This window comes from Podarcis tiliguerta (assembly GCF_965153285.1).
Source record: "Podarcis tiliguerta genome assembly, chromosome: 1".
In the NCBI taxonomy this organism is placed as follows: domain Eukaryota; kingdom Metazoa; phylum Chordata; class Lepidosauria; order Squamata; family Lacertidae; genus Podarcis; species Podarcis tiliguerta.
In genome coordinates, this window is record NC_139534.1 from 1,244,419 (window position 1) to 1,263,863 (window position 19,445).

Sequence of the window (19,445 nt, forward strand, 5' to 3'; positions counted from 1 at the left end):
CATTACAGTTTGGAATATTTCACAGAAACAATTTGGAGATTCAGATTTTTCTTTTTGAAGAGAACCAACAGATGAGGAAGCTTAGGGCAAGGACTCGCTTTATAGCATATCTAGCTAGGTAGGAGCAAGAGTCCTAACTTGCAGCAGTGGCTCTCAAAGATAGTTCTTTGGAGTCTCAAACAGAAGTCATTCTCACCTGCTGGAAGACAGGAAAGACCAGACCTCCAAGTTGAACATTAGGTTAATGAAGTTTTTAAAAATTAATGCCAGGTGTGCAGAGAGGGAGCTTGCTACCAGCACCACACCTGTGGGGAGGAGAGGTTAAAGCCTTCCCTCCTCAGCTGCAGTCTAAATAAACATTTCTCCTTCCCTATGGCAATTAGCTTTTGCCATGGAAAGTTCCCATTGGTGGCAATTTGATACCCGCCCCCCAAAAAGCTCAAGGCTGTGCATGGTAGAGGTGGGATATGTTACCAAGTGGTGCTGATAGCAATGTTCCTTCATGCCTGGTATTTAATTTTCAAAAAGCCACAACCTAATTGCTAATTGCTTCCTTAAAGGAACCTGTAGTCAGGCCCTGAGGCTTCTACATGAAGCTCAGAGTCCAGCCACTGAATTTCCTCCTCCTTTGTACTAAAGAAAGTAAGATAAATGTCAGAAACAGGTTAGAAGAGCTCCATGCGTAGATACAAAGTAATGATTTAACAAATAGGCTTTTGTTTTACCATAGCTCCAAACGTCAGTCTGATGTGTGAACTTCCTGTAATGTATACACTCAAGAGCCATCCACTTAATTGGCATCTAGGGTGACAAAACAAAGCAAGCAAAAGCAGTTAGTGTAGAAAAGGACATTTGCCCCCAAACCTGGGTTTTCAGTTCACATTACAGGCAGTCGTGGTCGGTGGGTTCTCATCTGGCTTCCCAGTGCTGAGCATCACTGGTGCTCACCAAGACAGGGAGGGGAGAAGAGGAGGGAGCTCATCCTGGTCCAGGCGCTTTCCTGCTACTGTGCCTGCACTGTACTGACCTCCCCCTGCCTTGTCCCTCCTCGCTCAGCAATTGGCGGTGGCGCTCAGTGTTGCTCTGCTCTGCCAACCACTGCTGGTTTCAGGCAGTGGCGGTGCTTCATGCTCCGGCACAAGGGGGGGGCGGAGAGCAGGCAGGAGCAGGGCTGGCGCACGTCCTGGGGGCAGGGCATGTGTCCTGGGGGTGTGGTGCGCCACCTGCGGAGGTGTGGCACCCCGCGCGGGTGGGGGGCAGCTGTGATGGCACCCCACCGGGATTGCGCTGCTGGGGGCGATGTGCTCCCCAAACACTCCTCTTCCTCCGCCGCAAGTGATTTCAGGAGCATCATTTGGCCTTGCTCAATGGTGAGGCTCAGAAAATAAACACATGCTAACGGTTTACATTATCAGTTACAATCTAATTATAGCTCTATTCATTGTCTGAATGTTCTTTCTCTCTTTAACAGTGCCTTGGGTCTCAAGTGCTGCCATAAGGAAATCTGGCTGTTTATTGTGAGCTGAAGTGCAGATTTGTAGGGAAAACATATATAAAAATCCCCGAGTGGACTGTCTAAAACTATCTGCATTTTTCTTCCAGAAAATTAACAATGGAGGAGAAACATTTTTAAATCCCACTGTAGATGATGGGAATTCATTGGAATAGGAGTTGTGCAAAGCCCATCCCTTTACTTCTAGGAAGTGTTCTACCTTTCTATTCCTGCCTCCATGAAGGAAATCTTTGCTTTCAGGAACCATGGCCATAAATCAGATGTGCATTGGCAGGAACAAGCATAGCAAAATGGATACCATTTAGCTATTCCATACTTTCAATGGGATATGCACTGAACTGCTGGTTCCATAGTAACTCAAACATCCAATCAGTTTGTGCAAAGTGTTTCCACAACCAGCGACAAGCCTGTTTAAGAGTTTCTGTAGCTTCTTAGCCACTCTTTTCTTCATTCCAACTCAGCTTGCAGAAGAATTTGCATGTCTAGTCACCCTCATTTGCATGCCCTGCCACCAATAATTGGTTTTCCCAATGAAAAGTAAATTGAAATGAATTGGACGCAAGCAAGGTATGGGATAATTGTCTTTGTAATATTGGATTACTATGGCATCCCTGCAACAGAATACTATGAAACAGTTGTGGTTCCTCAGGTTTATAATGGTAGCAATCAGGACCAGACCAAGACATTTTAGCACCCGAGGCAAGTCACAAAATGGTACCCTCTCACTAGTGTAGAAGTGGTGAGTGAAGGTCTATATCGGGAACAGGTGGGGGAGTCAAATCAACCTTACCCAACGGTTGACATGGGAATTAAGACCATCACTGGGGTGGCCCCTGCTCTGAAACACATGAGGTGGGTACAGAGCCCAGGAAACCCCACAGAACAGCTCCCATCATTTCCTCCCTAGGGGTGGGAGGAGACCAGTAGCACCTATTCGCCAACAGGTGGCATGGGGGGCACTGCCAAGGAGGGGGAGGATCCAACCTCCAAGGAGCACGATGCAACTGTCGCTGCCACTGTGGAAGCTGGCAATGCATTGCTTAGAGACTGGATCTGCTGCCTCTGTGGATCTTGCCACCTGAGGCAGTTGTCTCACCTTGCCTCATGGATGGGCAGCCCTGGTATCAGGATGGGGACCATGAAACTCACCTTCCCCAAAGGTTTATCAAGAAACAGGCTTAGGATCAAGGCCCTTTCAAATCCTGGATTTAATCCAACACCCACCTTTCCTCCATCAGCACTGTACTCTTTCTCATCCCCTTCCAGTAGCCTGGCCAAGCCAAAGTCTGTGATCTTCACATGGTTTGGTGATTTCACTAAGACATTCCTGGCTGCCAAGTCTCTGTGAACCAATCGCCTCTCTTCCAGGTACATCATTCCCTAAGAAGCAAAAAGTTATTTTAAATTGAGAACAGTTTTTAAGGTCCTGCTTTTGTAAAACATTTGCACAACATGCACCTTAGAAACATTCCCAGCTTTTGGATTAATGTGTGGACCAGAACTTACAGCAGCTGCCTCCCCTGATTCTACCCGTCTCTGAATATTGTGGCACAGTTCTCAGCAGTTTAAACATACCCAAACAAACATGTAAATATGTAAATTGAGACAAAATACACATGAAATATGCATTAAATGCTATTTTGAGATTTTTTAGAAAGGAACATAATTATGGATAAAGTGGCACAGACCAGAAATAGGTGGATTTGCCCATCAGTAATCTGTGTTTTTCTTCACAAACTGCTAAGTTTGCAATTAGGACTTAGATTTTGTAGATATTTTATATTTCTCTCCCCCACATCATCATTTCTATTGGGTTTCTAAATTATTATTTTCTTTACAGACATAAAACAGGGACAGGTAACACTGATGTATACAAAACAAAGGAGCTGCAAGATGCCCATATAAAAGCATATGGGTTTGTATATGATATCTTTCTATTTCAGTAGTTCTTTGACTATACTCTCGAGCTCAGGCAGCTGATCTGGAAAACAGGCATGCCTTCAGTGAAATGTGTCAGCATTGAAGCAAAGGTCCTGCCAAGATGGCCACCATCCTTTTCATATTTCCCACTTTTTTGTCAAGGTGAGCTGCTGGAGCCCTTATGCATGAAGTTAACCGTCTCTCTGAGGGCACCACGCAGGATCCCCAACTTCCCTTCTTCCAGTTTTGTATGAAGGATTCCATTGACTATTTCTGATAAAATACGGCATGCTCACATGGTTATTTTGAGAGCACTCTGTTTCTGGATGAACAGCCACGACTAAGTTAGGTCCATTAATTTTTCCAGTGACACAGGAAAGGAAATGGCACCATGCTGAATAAAAATAGATTGGTTTGGCCATAGCTTTGGGCTGCCAGACTTGGTATTTGTTTTATGCTTAGAGCAAAACCTATTAGTAACAAGGCTGTATCTGGAATGGTACTGATGGGTTCCCAGAGTGCACAGATACCATATGGGCAGTAAGAAATTTAAATTGGTCTTTATGAAAAAGTCCCTTCTGCTCATTAGCAAATTGGTCCTGTAGTGAAACCGCCATCAGGGACAATATTTTAATGTGCTGTTTTACTGGTCTCCTAATAAAGTTGCTCCTAGAAATTGGTAGCTATTTCACAATGGTGGACCTCAGAAGGTGCTCTCTCTCTCTCCCTGTGTGTGTGTGTGTGTGTGTGTGTGTGCGTGCGTGCGCAATGTAGTATTTACTATGAGAGACATCAGTCGGATTTTTCTGACTCAGACTGTGGCCTAAATGAGAACATAGCTATGAGAATATTATTTTATTATTCCATTTCTCAATGCATATTTTGTAATATGGAAGCCAAACTATCCTTGTTTCATAAGGCTGTTATAAATTAAAAGTAACAAAGTAATAAAATCACCAAAGATTGATTCTAATAAAAAACAAAGATGCCTATATGAGCATTAGAATGGGGAAATTTTAGCTGTGTCATGGCTCAAAATACCAAGGGCCATAAAACCATTTGATTTTAACCTAGGAAATGTAGGAGGTGAAGTCACAATGGAACATTTTTGAAATTTATATAGGATGTCTTGTGCAAACTGCTCCTTTTGGGGCTTTTACTATTTACAATAGATTTTGTAGCAACTGACAGTGAAGAGGTTTGGAAGCAGACCCACACACAAAAAAACCTCTTTGGACGCAGACTACACAGCATTGTTTTCAAATAGGCTTTAACTGGCCGAGGCAAGCACATTCTCTCTTGCCAATTGCAAATCAATGCTGCTGGCTGTGAAACATCAGAGCTCTGGAACACTGAAGGATTAACAGTTTCTGACATTAAACCCAAAGCCATAAAAATAAAAAGGCAGCAAATAAATCACAGAGGGTCAAATGATTATGAGCAGTATATACTGGGGAGTGCTATAAAACACTAGATTGCTTTAGATGGCACCTGGGTCGAGCACAGGCATTAACATGATAGAAATCCCAAAGAGTGAAGAATCTTCCGCCTAATGAGGCCACAGTTCACCCAAACGTTATGCAGAGCAAGCCCCATGAGACGGAAAGGAACAGGGGCTGGGTAAGCAGCCAAAAACATACTGTAGTAGTTAGCAACTACTGAACAAGCATGCAGAACTGGAATTTCCAAAATTAAACTGAACTCCTCACCACATACATGTGCTTTTCCAGTGAAGGCAATATTCATTAACCTTAAGTCGTACTTATTAACTTCGCAAAGGCTTACATGAGGGGTGGTGGAATGTTTTTCCCTAGGGTAAAATTCTCTCAGGGGAAAGTAGTTGGAGACCACAAATTGGCAGTGAAGGGCCTCCCCCACCGGGAGAGAGAGACTCTCCTTTCTCAGCTTGCTGTGTGTGAAGAAAGGGGATCCTCTTTCCCATTGCACAATGAGGAAATGAAGTGAAATGGAGATGCAGGAAGAAATCTGACCACCATCTTAATGTGCAAGGGGACCAAGAACACGAGATGTGCATGCCTAAGGGCACTCAGAAAGGCCAAGACTGAGTTGAGAAGCCACCCACACCAACAAGCCCAGTGGCTCAGCTGCAGTGGGCAGGACACAGGGCTCGCTTTGCTAAGTTCCACGGTGACGCTTCACAACAAATGCTTCCTGGGTTTTTGGTTTTGGTTTTGCAGGATCGTGGCAGATAGTAAGCACTTTAGCACTATATCCTCTTAAGGATAGTCATAGTAAACTACATATTGATTTTTCCTCTCACCATCCTATGAAGGTGTTTTGTGAGTGGCTGAGTACACACAATATATACCCGAAAATAATTTTTTGTATTAAAACTCAAACGATATCAGGCAAAACGAAATGAAGCTACAGAAGGATACCTAATGATGCTCTCTGGATATGTAGAATTCAGATATATATTTCCCGGATGCTTCATTTGACCTTTTCAAGCCTGATAGGAATGGTATTATGTACTTATATTTAACTGTATATAAGGATCATAAACACAGTAAGTAAATTGAATTTCACAGAGTGAAAACAAATACTTAAGAACTAGAATACATATTCTCAAAGCAAAAGAAATTTAGAATAGTGGACAGCGAGTTTGAAACACCACTAGAAGCCAGTTCATATAAACATGCATGCACATTTTGTAACTAATCTAAAATATATAGTACATCTGGTGACTATAGTGCTTGTGTACTTTACTGCCAATCACAAAACAGAGATGCAGCAGGATTTATTTATTTAAAATGTGTATAGGCAACTCCCAATATTACCGGTATATTCAGAATATAATCAATAACTAGTCTTAACCATAAAGCACAACCAGAACAAAATACCAAAATACCAGCAATATCAGTAGAACTTAATTTGTTCTGGAGGTCTGTTCTTAACCTGAAACTGTTCTTAACTAGAGGCATGCTTTTGCTAAGGGGCCTCTTGCTGCCACTACGCCGCCGGCACACAATTTCCGTTCACATCCTGGGCAAAGTTCTCAGCTCGAGGTAACTCTTCCAGGTTAGCGGGGTTTGTAACCTGAAGCGTTTGTAACCTGAGGCAGTTGTAACTTGAGGTACCACTGTAATCACAGCAATCAGCCCAGTAATTACAAAGAGGTAGCACAAAATAATTGAAACTATTGCTGCATCATAGCATAAGAAGCTCAATTTTTAATAAATAAATAAACAAGAAAGAAATGTTGAACAACTGCCTGCTCCCAGAGGTGATGTGCAGAGGACTGTGACTCTTGGAGAAGAAATGGAGAGGAAGGCCCTCCTTCTCTTACATGCTCTGTATTCTCAAGGGTAAGAATGAGGTGCACCTTCAGTGAGAAGCTGGCATGCACTGGGCACTGGCACCAACCTAAGAAAAGTCGCCATTTAATAGGAGACAATATCAGCAACAAGGAAGTGCCCTAAGTGTTAAAACTACACCTCTTACCCCCCCCCCCCACTCTCACATATTGGAATCGGCCTGACCTTACAATTGATAACCTCCCTTATCACAATGACTACAAGCTTTTCCTTGCTGAGGATATCATTACAAGGGCAATTACTGCCAAACTCCTCTAACATCAAATCACTCTTTGAAACAGAGCCTAAAGACATTAAGAAGTCGAGCAGACATTAGAACCAGTTTTAACAAAAGGCACATTGAGGAAGTCTCCCTGGAACCTTAGCAGGAACAGGAGCAATCAATTAATTACAATAGCTGTCTTTATATCTACATAATGAAACACTTTACAGTTGGTGTTCTTGCATTGTTTCGTGCTTTCATTCCACCTACACAGGAAATAGAACTAAAACACCACCTAGCACCTGGCAAGGAACAAATGGCTTCCTAATTTTCCCCTCTTAAAATTAGAAAAAATAGTGCTGCAGTGAAAATTTTTCTGTTCTCCATCAAATAATGGGAAAATAAATTGCATTCAAATATTATTAAAGGGGAGGGGAAAGTATCACAGGTGGGTGAGGGGGGAAATCAGGTTTTTGTCACACTTGCCTTACTCTTGTGGTGCCAGGGAATGTTTGCGAGTGCCCTTTCTTTCATGCCACAAATTATCTCAGCGGTTCTCTGTTCCGTGCAGCCTTCCTGGTGGCCTTGCTTCAATGAAAGCCCAGAGGAAGATGTCAGAAAGTGACTCCTCCCATGAGCCTCTTCACTTCAGGAAGAATGGGTAGCCAGGGAGGTTGCAGAAATGTTTACTGGATGGGAAAAAGGCAGGCTGGCAGGCCAGCTGGCCACCAACGGGCACCAACGGGCCATACACCTGGATTTTCCTGGACATTACTGGGCTTTCAAATGCGGAATTGACATCTGGGAGGAACTTCTGAAAGGTGGCGCTTTGTCCCAGATCTTAGGAAAGTCAATCGAAAAATTGCATTTTTGTAAACAAACAAACAAACAAACAAACAAACAAAAACTCAACAACTTTTAGGTGGTGTTCTGGTCTTTACTTTTTGAAATATGGCAAGCCTATCACCTCACAGGAGATGTGGGTGGCGCTGTAGTCTAAACCACTGAGCCTAGGGCTTGCCAATCGGAAGGTCGGCGGTTTGAGGCCCTGCGACGGGGTGAGCTCCCTTTGTTCAGTCCCAGCTCCTGCCAACCTAGCAGTTTGAAAGCACATCAAAGTGCAAGTAGATAAATAGGTACCGCTCCAGCGGGAAGGAAAACGGAATTTCCGTGCGCTGCTCTGGTTCGCCAGAAGCGGCTTAGTCATGCTGGCCACATGACCTGGAAAAACTGTCTGTGGACAAACGCCAACTTCCGCAGCCAGTAAAGAGAGATGAGCGCTGCAACCCCAGTTGTTTGCGGCTGGACTTAACTGTCAGGGGTCCTTTACCTTTTTATCACCTCACAAGGGAAGCTCCAAACCGAGCACCTACAGAAAGTGCTGTGAGAACAGGCAGATAAACAGAAGTTTCATTCACAGGAGAAGGGCAGATTTAAACGCAGCTCTACTTAAAATATCCTCCACCTATGGAGTGCCATAGAAGCAGAGTAATACTCAGGGAGTGAAGAAACCGTCAGGCAGCAATGAGATGCGGAACTGATTTCCTCCATAAAAGCTGAGGATCCTGCGGGACAGGAGTCACCCTTTGCTGTGCGGCTGCTGAGGTCGTGCAGCTTCCTTCCATTCCTCCTCAGGACTTGTTCACCAACAGGCTCTTGGGCTAGACCTTCCGCTGTGCCATGAGAGGTGCTTTAGAACTGAGAGGTGCCTCATGAATCTCTTAAATGCAGCTTAGCAAAAGGCCCGTGTGAGAGGGAAGCAGATGCTCTTCCCATGTCTGTGCGCTTTCCCTTGCAAACACCATCTGTCGGCATACAATCAGAGGGATATCACCATTCTAGACGTGTAACTATAAATGTAAGGATCTTGAATCAAATGTGGGAATTATTTTTAAAGCACAGAAGTGGTTACCGCCACGTTCCTGATAGCACTTGCTAGATGAAAATAGAAATATGCTTGCAAATAGCCCTATTCTCCTGCCAAGGTTTAGTTTCCACAGCCTGCCCTCTGCTGACTTAGAGGACAAGAGGGTGCTTATTCTATAAAAATAAATCAAGAGCATGAGCCAGATATTAGGGATTAACCCTGGTCAATCGAGATAGCAGGAGCAGATGTTATCAGGGCCAAAAAAATGACCGTAGATTTCTGTGACATATACAGTGGTAGCTCAGGTTACAGACACTTCAGGTTACAGACTCCGCTAACCCAGAAATATTACCTCGGGTTAAGAACTTTGATTCAGGATGAGAACAGAAATTGCGCAGCGGCAGCGCGGGAGGCCCCATTCGCTAAAGTAGTACCTCACGTTAAGAACAGTTTCAGGTTAAGAACAGACCTCCAGAACGAATTAAGTTCTTAATCTGAGGTACCACTGTATATTAAGGAATAAAAGGGACCCACATTCTGAGTAAAATCTTGCCCTCTGATTATTTTCTATCGCCCAGTAGAATGGACTAGAGAAAGAGAGTTTTATCCCACTCTGGGACAAACTAGTTAATAATCACTGAGGTAAAGGTATATAGGAGGGATTAGTGGAGAATACCCACCTGTTCCCTTCACAGCCCACTTCCACATAGACTGATGTCCTGGCCTAAAATGCCTTTCAGAAGCAGGCACTCCAGTATCATCAGGAAAGAGTGGCCTTGCATTCACTACATTTTGTCCAATCCTAGAGGCACACTCTAATATGTAATATGAATACATAGGGACAAAATGCAACACAACGGGTGTGTGTGTGTGTGTGTGTGAAAGGCCCAGAATTTTTGATTTCTTATTAAATGAACTAACCCTCATCTTAAAGTATCAGCAAGCAGTGGAGATTTCAAATGGGATATTCCAGAGACAACAATATCTTTAGGGAGGTTAAAAGTGGAGGAGCATTATTGCCATTTCTCACTATTTGGTTGTTAATATCTACATTTACTGCTGAAGTGCCTATTGTCCCTTACAAAACATATCTGAACAGATTCTGCACTGAATGATAGCTGAACACCACTAGGGTGTTTTAAAGAGCAGTGTCAGACAAAATAACAGATATAACAAAATAATAATTTCTTCCCTCTGGTGCAGAAATCAATTAATTTATTCCACACTACCAAAGGAAATGTTGTGCCAAACTTGGAGAAGTTACATAATGTTCTGTATTCTGATACTGGCTTAGGTAAAAGTAAAGGGACCCCTGACCATTAGGTCCAGTCGTGACCGACTCTGGGGTTGTGGCGCTCATCCCGCTTTATTGGCCAAGGGAACCGGCGTACAGCTTCCGGATCATGTGGCCAGCATGACTAAGCCGCTTCAGGTGAACCAGAGCAGCACACGGAAACGCCATTTACCGGTACCTTCCCGCCAGAGTGGTACCTATTTATCTACCTGCACTTTGACGTGCTTTGGAACTGCTAGGTTGGCAGAAGCAGGGACCGAGCAACGGGAGCTCACCCCGTCGCGGGGATTTGAACTGCCAACCTTCTGATCGGCAAGTCCTAGGCTCTGTGGTTTAACCCACAGCGCCACCCGCGTCCCGATACTGGCTTAGAATCACCCAGAATGGAGAATGAAGGTTTACTGCATCCTTTGCGGAGGCTGCCATTTGCTGCCTGGGGACAGAGCGGTCACCACACATGACCGGAGGAGGATGCGGGGCCTCCCCTTCTGGACGTGTGTTTTTGGTATGAAGACGACTGCTAACCTGGGACCTACTGAGGCCCTAACTCCTGAGTGACATGCCCAGGATTATGCTGCTGCAGCTTTGAAGCTATTTGCACAGCCATGCAGTAAGAAACACAGTTCATCAGCTTAAGACTATTTGCCATACAATTTCAGATTTCCATACTATTATGATACATGGTTCTGGAAGTGTGGCTGTCAGTAACTGTCTGTACAATTGTCTGGAAGTGTGACTGTGTGACTGTCAGTACAAATGGAGGCAGTGCAGGAAAAAACAACAAGCAAGGCCTTAAGGAAATGAACTGTGATGGGAATGTACAGGGAATGTAGAGGAGGAATACGAGGTTGGGGGCCAGAATTGGAGAATTGGAGTGGGCAAGAGAACTGACCGGAAGGCAGGAGACGCTGCGGAGACCAAGGCTGCCCCTCTGGAAGGGGCCTTTTGTCAGTCTTATTTCAACAAACGATACAGAAGCATTTAGAAATTCCGTGATTTGTAACAATTAGTTATAGTTTTATTACCTCAAAACCAAAAGTAGCTACTCATATTTAAATATTAAGATACACAATTTAAAACCAGAGGCAGACATGAAAACTATGGAAATGTCAAAAAGGACTGCATCTGTGTAAGAAATGGATGCGTCAAGAATGTTAACAGGAAGAATGGCTTCAATACTAGAACAGCAATTATAGTGAAAATATGCAATGAAACTATGCAACCATATATGCAGTATAAATTGTAACTCTGGCATTGTGAGCTAGATAACATAACATAATAATATTTTCTTCTTAAAAACCAGAGGGATAATCATGGATTATTAGGAGAGCAAAAATATGTCTCTAACACCAGGATCTTATAATTCTGTCCTGTAAGGGAGCTGAGTACCATCTTTCTAATGATTTAGTTATGATCTACCCAGAAGAGAGATAATGTGGATTTCCTGAAACATTAACCACATGCAAAGGCTCTTCTGACTAGCCCAGCGGAATACCAGCCGCCCTGCTCTGCTCTCCCCTCCCCCCTCCCCCCTCGACCTCTTGCCAATACAATTACAACCGGGGGAGTGCATTGTGTACCTCATGCACTTTCTCCAAGAAGTGTATTTAAAATGGATTACTTCTGCTTCTCGGGCAGCAGATCAATAGAGATGTGGATTGCAGTTAAGTGTTGAGATGTCTGTGGGCTGCAGTAGTTATCCTTTGTGTCTCTTTAGAAATTAATTAAAAATCAATGGAGTGTGCAGCCCATTAATAAGGCAACTTCCACATTAACAGATACAAGTGCAGCCTTCCCTGGTTTGCAGAGAAAGCAAGCCAGGGCAATCAAGCCTCACTGGCACTTGAGACAATGGGAGGGATTCTGGCCACTTATTCCCCACACAATGGAGCTGCTGCCAGCGGGGTGTGCATTTGTGCAGGCCTGCTTTTAGCTCCCTTTATCCTCGTACTCTCTCTGTTGGTAATAAACAAGCAGGATGCTGTTTAAAGCGGCACTGGATATTCTCCGGTTTGGATTTTCAGTGAAGTGAGAATTTCTCCACTGCTGCTTCTGCAATTTCCTTCTGGCTGAGTTTAAAACTGTGCTTGGCAAACCAAGCCGTCTCTCCCTCCCCTTTCCTTCCAATGCAAAAGTAGCTCAATTTATTAGCTGCTCAGTTCAGATGCTGCTGCTGGAACACCTCCCTGCACCCGTGACTCTCCCAGCCCATCTGAAGACCTCCAGTCCTCCCCTCTGAGCTCTCAGCCCTGCTGTCAAGCCCCTTGCTGCCCTCCCACTCACTTCCAACATAGCTGGCTTGGGGGCAGAACCTCCTGCTCCCTGACCCCCGCTTTGCCACCAGAGACCTGGCCAGTGCCCCCCCCCCCATGTTCTTTGAATAGACATCAGGAATCCCATAAATTAAAACTCATACCATGGATAGCTCAGCTGGTTAGAGCATGGTGCTAAAAAGACCAAGGTTGCAGGTTCAAACCCCGTATAGGACAGCTGCCTATTCCTGCATTGCAGGGGGCTGGACTAGGTGAACCTCAGGGTCCCTTCCAACTTGACCAGACTATGATCCCAATTCTGAAGCACCATTATTTAAGTCAACCACAAGTAACTGAAGGAGACAGAATAAAAAGGCCTTGCTTCTGAGGAAATGCACTGGGCACATCATGTACTGTAACACATTTCCCAGCTTTGAGCATCACTTGGATCTTGAGGTTTGGCCTCCCCAATGTGCTTTTTATTGAGGGGGGAGTTACATTTGCATACACAGCTGTGTACATAAACAGTGGTTGCTTGCATGTGCAATCAGGTTGTGGGATTCTAACACAGGGCACAGTCCTAGGGCCCATTTCCACTCAAACCTTGCCTGTTCCTACCACTGAAATTTGAGGTGGCTACTATGCAATGGCGACCCTGTGTTTTTAGAATATTTGATGAGCAATTTGATTACACCTCAGTCTGTTTGCTAAACTGACTCTTCCCCTGCTTCCAACATTTTATTCATTTAAATACATACCACTCTATCTGAATTTCAAGTCATTAAATCTAGACAACATTTGAGAATCATTGATCTCTTCCAGGGCCTGCACTAGTCTATGTGAACCGTTTTGTTGTGTGCCTACACATTTTAAAGCTGTGGGCCCGTCCACTGTCCCTCAGACCTTGTGGCAGGCCGGAGAAGCGGCACCGGGGGGGGGGGCTGGAAGAAGAGGCAAGAGGGGCAAGTAGTCCTCCTTCCCACCCCCCCCCACCCGCTGCACTTACCTTCCCAGGGGCTGCCACCACCACCACTGCTTGCTGCTTCTTGTGGGCAGGCAAAGGGAGCTCATCCGCTCCGCTTCCTGGCCCACAAGAACACCAGGGCGGCAGTGGCAGCGGAGGGAAGATGAGCGGCGCAAAAGGACCGCCAACCCCTGGCCCACACCTAGGTTGCAGCAGCTAATGGGGAGATAAAAGAAGGAAGAACTTGAAATGGATGGCAAGGACACTCCAGTCGCTCAAAGAGATATTCCATAGACTGGTCCATTCACCCCAATTTAATTATCATATACTGACGGGAATCCTTTTAATCAAACCCAATACGTGTTTGAGCCTTCCATTATGTGTGCTGAATATTCTTAGGTACTAGACTTATTTTTATCACTTTCTCATTATTACTTTGAAACTTTGTACAGTATTAGCCATTAGTTTCCATTTGTCCTTAATATTTGAATTCAGGTCCTATAGCAAATGTTGTTTGAGCAGTTGCCACAAAGGACAATTTACGTCTCATCGCAGGCAGCTGCAGTAGTTCAAGGAGGATAAATCACCAGGTGGTAGAACAGTATAAGTAACCTACCCATCTAACTTTGCCTATGGTGGTTTGTGAATACAAGGTGTTGTTGTTGTTGTTGTTTAGTCATTTAGTCGTGTCCGACTCTTCGTGACGCCCTGGACCAGAGCACGCCAGGCACTCCTGTCTTCCACTGCCTCCTGCAGTTTGGTCAAACTCATGCTGGTAGCTTCGAGAACACTGTCCCACCATCTCGTCCTCTGTCTTTTCCCCCCCTTCAAATAATTTTTATTAACAGGCCAATCAAATCACATTAATTCCAAATCACATTACTTCCAAATTACACAGCCAAATTTTTAAATTTTTGTTGGGGGCACCCATGCTTCGAGCTCAGAAAGGGATCCAAACATCTCTCTTGCTGCTGCTTTAATGTACACAGTTCTGTCAAAATAGTATTCACAGTTCTGTTCAGTCTTCTCTTTGTTATTTTCCTCATCTTCTTGTTGTTATCATATATTCCTTTCTTTGTGATCTCTGGTAGTCTCCACAAGCGGGTTGAAAACAAACATTTTTATATCCTGTGTGGATTTTACACTCCTCCAAGAGTGTTAATTTCCACAGGCCTGCCAGTCTCTCCTCAATTTTCTCAGGGGGCCCTGCCAGGTCAAATTCACAGTCCGGTATAATAACAAGCCATGGTCCTCCTCCCCCTCAATCATCCTGTGGCAGGCCTGCCGTAACAAATCTCTTTTTATTACTGCGTCACAATGAGCTTTCATTCCTTTCCCAATGTTCCCACAGGCCATGTCTTTGATTAGTAATTTATTTCCACACAGTTCTTAATCATCCTGCTTGTAATCAGTAATTGCAACGATTCTTTCTTGGGAGGAGGGTTGTTAGGTACTCACATAAGATAATAAAAAAAAGCCCCCCCCCCTTTTCAGTCCCGCTCCGACATACCGATCCTTTGATGAATCTTCTTCTTGACTTATTATTGAGTCCAGCCCGTCGCTCCACTTCACAGAGATCACTTTAATTAGCAGTCTTATCTCCCGATCTTCACTCGAAATATGTGCATTTGCTTCTCTCTAATTGTTTATTTTGAGCTCCTGCAACCAGGACGCGCGATCAGAGACAGCTTCAGGGAGAGCCGTCTCCCACGAGGGCTGTGTGCCTAGTGCCCTCACCCCCTTCTTTCGAATCTGGGGGTGATTTATGGCAACCGCAGGCAAGCCAGTGTTCCCCATTCCCTTGGGGTAACAAGGGAGGCTGCATACTCCCATTTCAGCCTCTAAATTACCTCGTGTGAGCCGGAGAGATGGTATTGTCGGCCATCTTCCAATGTGCCCCTAGTGCCCCCCCCATCTCGTCCTCTGTCGTCCCCTTCTCCTTGTGCCCTCAATCTTTCCCAACATCAGGGTCTTCTCCAGGGAGTCTTCTCATGAGGTGGCCAAAGTATTGGAGCCTCAGCTTCACGATCTATCCTTCCAGTGAGCACTCAGGGCTGATTTCATTAAGAATGGATAGGTTTGATCTTCTTGCAGTCCATGGGACTCTCAAGAGTCTCCTCCAGCACCATAATTCAAAAGTATCAATTCTTCAGCGATCAGCCTTCTTGATGGTCCAGCTCTCACTTCCATACATCACTACTGGGAAAACCAAAGCTTTAACTATACAGACCTTTGTTGGCAAGGTGATGTCTCTGCTTTTTAAGATGCTGTCTAGGTTTGTCATTGCTTTTCTCCCAAGAAGCAGGCGTCTTTTATTTTCATGGCTGCTGTCACCATCTGCAGTGATCATGGAGCCCAAGAAAGCAAAATCTCTCACTGCCTCCATTTCTTCCCCTTCTATTTGCCAGGAGGTAGGAACTCTGAAAATGCTACTCACCTATTTATCATTCATGACTGAGGAAGCTGAGGTCACTTTGCATCCAAAAGTATGTACGGTCCACCAGAGACATAGAATCATAGAGTTGGAAGGGACCCTGAGGTCCAACCCCCTGCAATGCAGGAATAGGCAGTGGTCCCATATGGGGATTGGACCTGCAACCTTGGTGTTATCAGCACCATGTTCTAACCAACTGAGCTGTCCAGGCTGACTCCTAGTTGCAAGCATATGACTGCAGGATCAGGGAGCTTCGGCTAAGGTGTGAGATTCTTGGATCTTTGTAGAGGTTGGCCACATCTGAAAATCTGCCCACTCCGGACATCAGAAAGATATTAGTTTTAGGTACTTGAATGACTTTGATACAAATGAAGGGTCCTCAAAGGCTACCTAGCTCAGCCACCTGAAAGGAGACTTGCTCCTGAATCCCAATACCAAACAAAATCCTTCTGCATTTCAAGGTTCAGAATTACCTCTTTTGCAGAGTGGCACTGATACACCCAGAATCCCCAGTTCTTTTCACTTCCATTTTCAGACTTTTTAGCACAAGTGTGTATGCGAGTAAAGTCACGTGACACATAATGGCGGGAAACCTACTTCCCCACCCTCACCCTGATTCTGAATGAGAACAAAGATTTTCAAGTTTTCTGGCAATTCTATTGGATTCTGTATTTCAGAACTAGATTCTGTACTGCTAAGTCTAGATATAGTTTTTGCAGCGGTAACTGTCTGAAATAGTTCACTGGAGTAAAAGATGATGGATTATTATTATTTTTTAAAACCCACCATGCGCACACATAAATTTATGCCATTTCCTTAGGTGTCAAACTACCCCAGGTAGTATGAGCTACGATTATCAAACCACTTAATTTAATAATCCTATTCATTTTGATAAAGTCAATCTAGAGTTACTTTGAGGACTATAGTTAATTTTTTCTCCAGGCAAGGCAAAACAGCCAAGGGATGAAAGGATTTTCTTTGTTCTGTTCCATTTTTTGTTCCATTCCTCCTCAATTAATTTGGGTTTAAACAAATCTAAAATGTGCAGTTTAATGCAGCTTTTAGTTCCTTCAATTCACGCTGGCCTCTCTCTTTGTCCAGCCCCCACCCCCTTGCAAAAAATAGGAGCCCTCTGCATCCAGCCCTCTGTTTCCAAAGGGACTGTTTTCCCTTACGAATAATGCTTGTGATAAACTACTTCCATCACGAGAAAACACAAATTCTATGACTGGTATAAATTATTTCTATTAATTAACATTCTCCCCCCCCCACTTTTATCCCCCACCCCTCATCCCACCCTTGTGTTAGACTTCCACTCTACTCAATTGCAATTTCTTTCCACTTCTATTACTTTCTTTCACACACTTTTAAACCAATTTTCTACTTCTTTTTCTCTTACACATTGTTATCCATAATATTTAGTATTTCAGTATTTATAACAGAACTTGTTTATTCTAATAGGAGTTCTGATTTTTCAATATAATTTTGCAAGTATCCTTTAAACACTTTCCTTTTTTAAAAAATATTTTTTATTAAATTTTCCATTTTATTTTATTTTTTTTAAAAAATATTCATTTAAAGTTTAAAAGTTACAGAAAATAACCAAAAGAAAAAAAGAAAAAAAAGTGGAAAAAAGAAAAAAGAGTCAATACATAAAAAGAGAACAAAAAAATACATCAAAACAAAAACAAAAACAATTAAAAACACATCCAATATTTATCCTTATCTTTCATTAACTTATTTCCTCGACCTCCTCACACCTCCCTTTTTTGTATTCCAGGTATTAACTATATCATCAAATCCTTTCCATCCTTCACTGCTTTCTGTCATTTAATTATCTTGATTTATTTTAAACTTATCTTACCATCAAAACCTTAAAATTTATTTATACTTAACTCCTTATAATATTTCTCCTAAAGTCATGTAATTTCATTCCAACATTTCCTAACATTCATTAATTTTACAATATTTCTCTAAATAGATTTTTAATTTTTTTCCAATCTTCTTCCGCCGTCTCTTCTCCCTGGTCTCAGATTCTGTCAGTCCTTTCTATCAGTTCCATGTAGTCCATCAACCTGGTGATCTTTTATCTGAGGCTCTTAGCTCTTTTCCATGTCCCTTCTGCAGATCTTCTTCATATTTATGCATACACTTTACTTTATCTTCTGCTGAACTTGTTCTTAGTTTCCTTCCTTTGGCACCGAGGAGTAGATCTCGGGCAACTCCAACTTAACAATTCCTTTACTCCTTCTCGACAGGTCAGCCCATACTCCATAGTCAGAACTAAAGTCCAAAAGATATTTCAGAGCATGTTTCAAAGTCCCTTTGAGGCTAAAGGCCTCCAGAACTCCAATCTCCCCCTGACCCAACTCCAAATCCCAAAGTCCAGAACATCCCTTCATAAGGGAATCTATCCAACTTTCCTTCTCCGATCCAAGCGGGGCTCCATCTCTCCAAATCTGACTTTCAAAATCAATCACACAAGGCATCAGCTTATATCCATCAAATTGCCTCTGTGAAGACGAGGCCTCCACTTGTATTACTTGAGGTTCAAGAGCAGCTTTTTCCTTCGTCTTCTCCACAGTTTGCCATGTCAAAATGGATTCCTGAGTCAATGCCTGAATAGTTTCTGTACAAATATCCACTTTTTATCCTAATTCAGTTGTTTTTTGTCCCAAATTATCAATTTTAGTAATCATCACATCCGTCTTCTCATGAAGCTGTTCCAGCAAAGCACTTATCTTGCAAAATGTATTCACTAGGGCTTCTTGTTTTGACATTCTTGTCCAAGGTCACTCTATTTCTCACGGACTTTGATCTCTACAGCTGGAAAATTCCCCAGCTCCACTCCTGCAACAGTTCCCAAAAGCTCCCTCTAGGGGAAACAATTTCTATTTGTATCTATCCTTTTAAACACAGATCCAGCAACAAAGTTAATTTTCAATTTTCAGTTACTTTTGCTCCTTTTTAAATGCAGAGGAAAACAAGGGAAACAATGTATATCTCTTATTTAGCTATCTGTCAACATATGTTTTATTCACAGTCAATGAATTTTCCCAAACCGTCAGTCTTACTGGCAGCCCGGTCCCAGGTTCGAAATGGTGGTAATTTATCTCTCTTCACTCTCTCTCCTGCAGGCTTAAACAGTCCAAAATTTCCCCCTCTTCTCCTGCTTCCAAGGGGGGTTTAGTTTTTTTAAATGATGAAAATTTAATCCTTTAAAAAAGGCTTTTCCCAGACTTTAGCTTACAACGTCTTTGCTTTGATCTATTTACAAAGAGGAAGGCGGACTTCCTGTTTAGAACCTTCCCGTTTCGGTGCCAAATTACGATGTTTAAAAATCCAATTTTCCGTTCTACTCACGAGTAGTTGTTTAAAGTCCAATTGTCCACAGGAAAAAGTCAGCGCTCTCCGGCAACAGCAATGCGGCTTCACTCCGTGAAAGAAGCAGTCGATTCGAAGCACCGCGCCGCTTACCCCACGTCGCTCCGGATCCCGAAACCGGGTTTTCCCATGAGTAGGGGAGGCACAGAAGGTGCCAGCCGAATCCCAGGTCCACAGGCTTCTCCCGGCTGTGGTTTTTAATGGGTCTCCGCCTCGCCGTGGCGGTCCAGACCCCAATTTCCACGGAGCTGGTTCCTCCAGATTAGAGGAAATCCGCAAT

At 43.6% G+C, this 19,445-nt stretch overlaps 1 protein-coding gene across 6 annotated transcripts in view; it reads right to left on the minus strand.

The window, feature by feature from the left end:
* ERBB4 (erb-b2 receptor tyrosine kinase 4) overlaps positions 1-19,445 on the minus strand; it is a 757,628-nt gene that overhangs the window by 36,426 nt on the left and 701,757 nt on the right. For all 6 annotated transcript variants that reach the window (XM_083399758.1, XM_083399756.1, XM_083399759.1 and 3 more), the window contains 2 exons: positions 2,738-2,893; positions 726-801 (listed from right to left, as the gene is read on the minus strand). In XM_083399758.1, the coding sequence (XP_083255884.1) occupies positions 726-801; positions 2,738-2,893 (232 nt within the window). The remainder of the gene's footprint in view (positions 1-725; positions 802-2,737; positions 2,894-19,445) is intronic.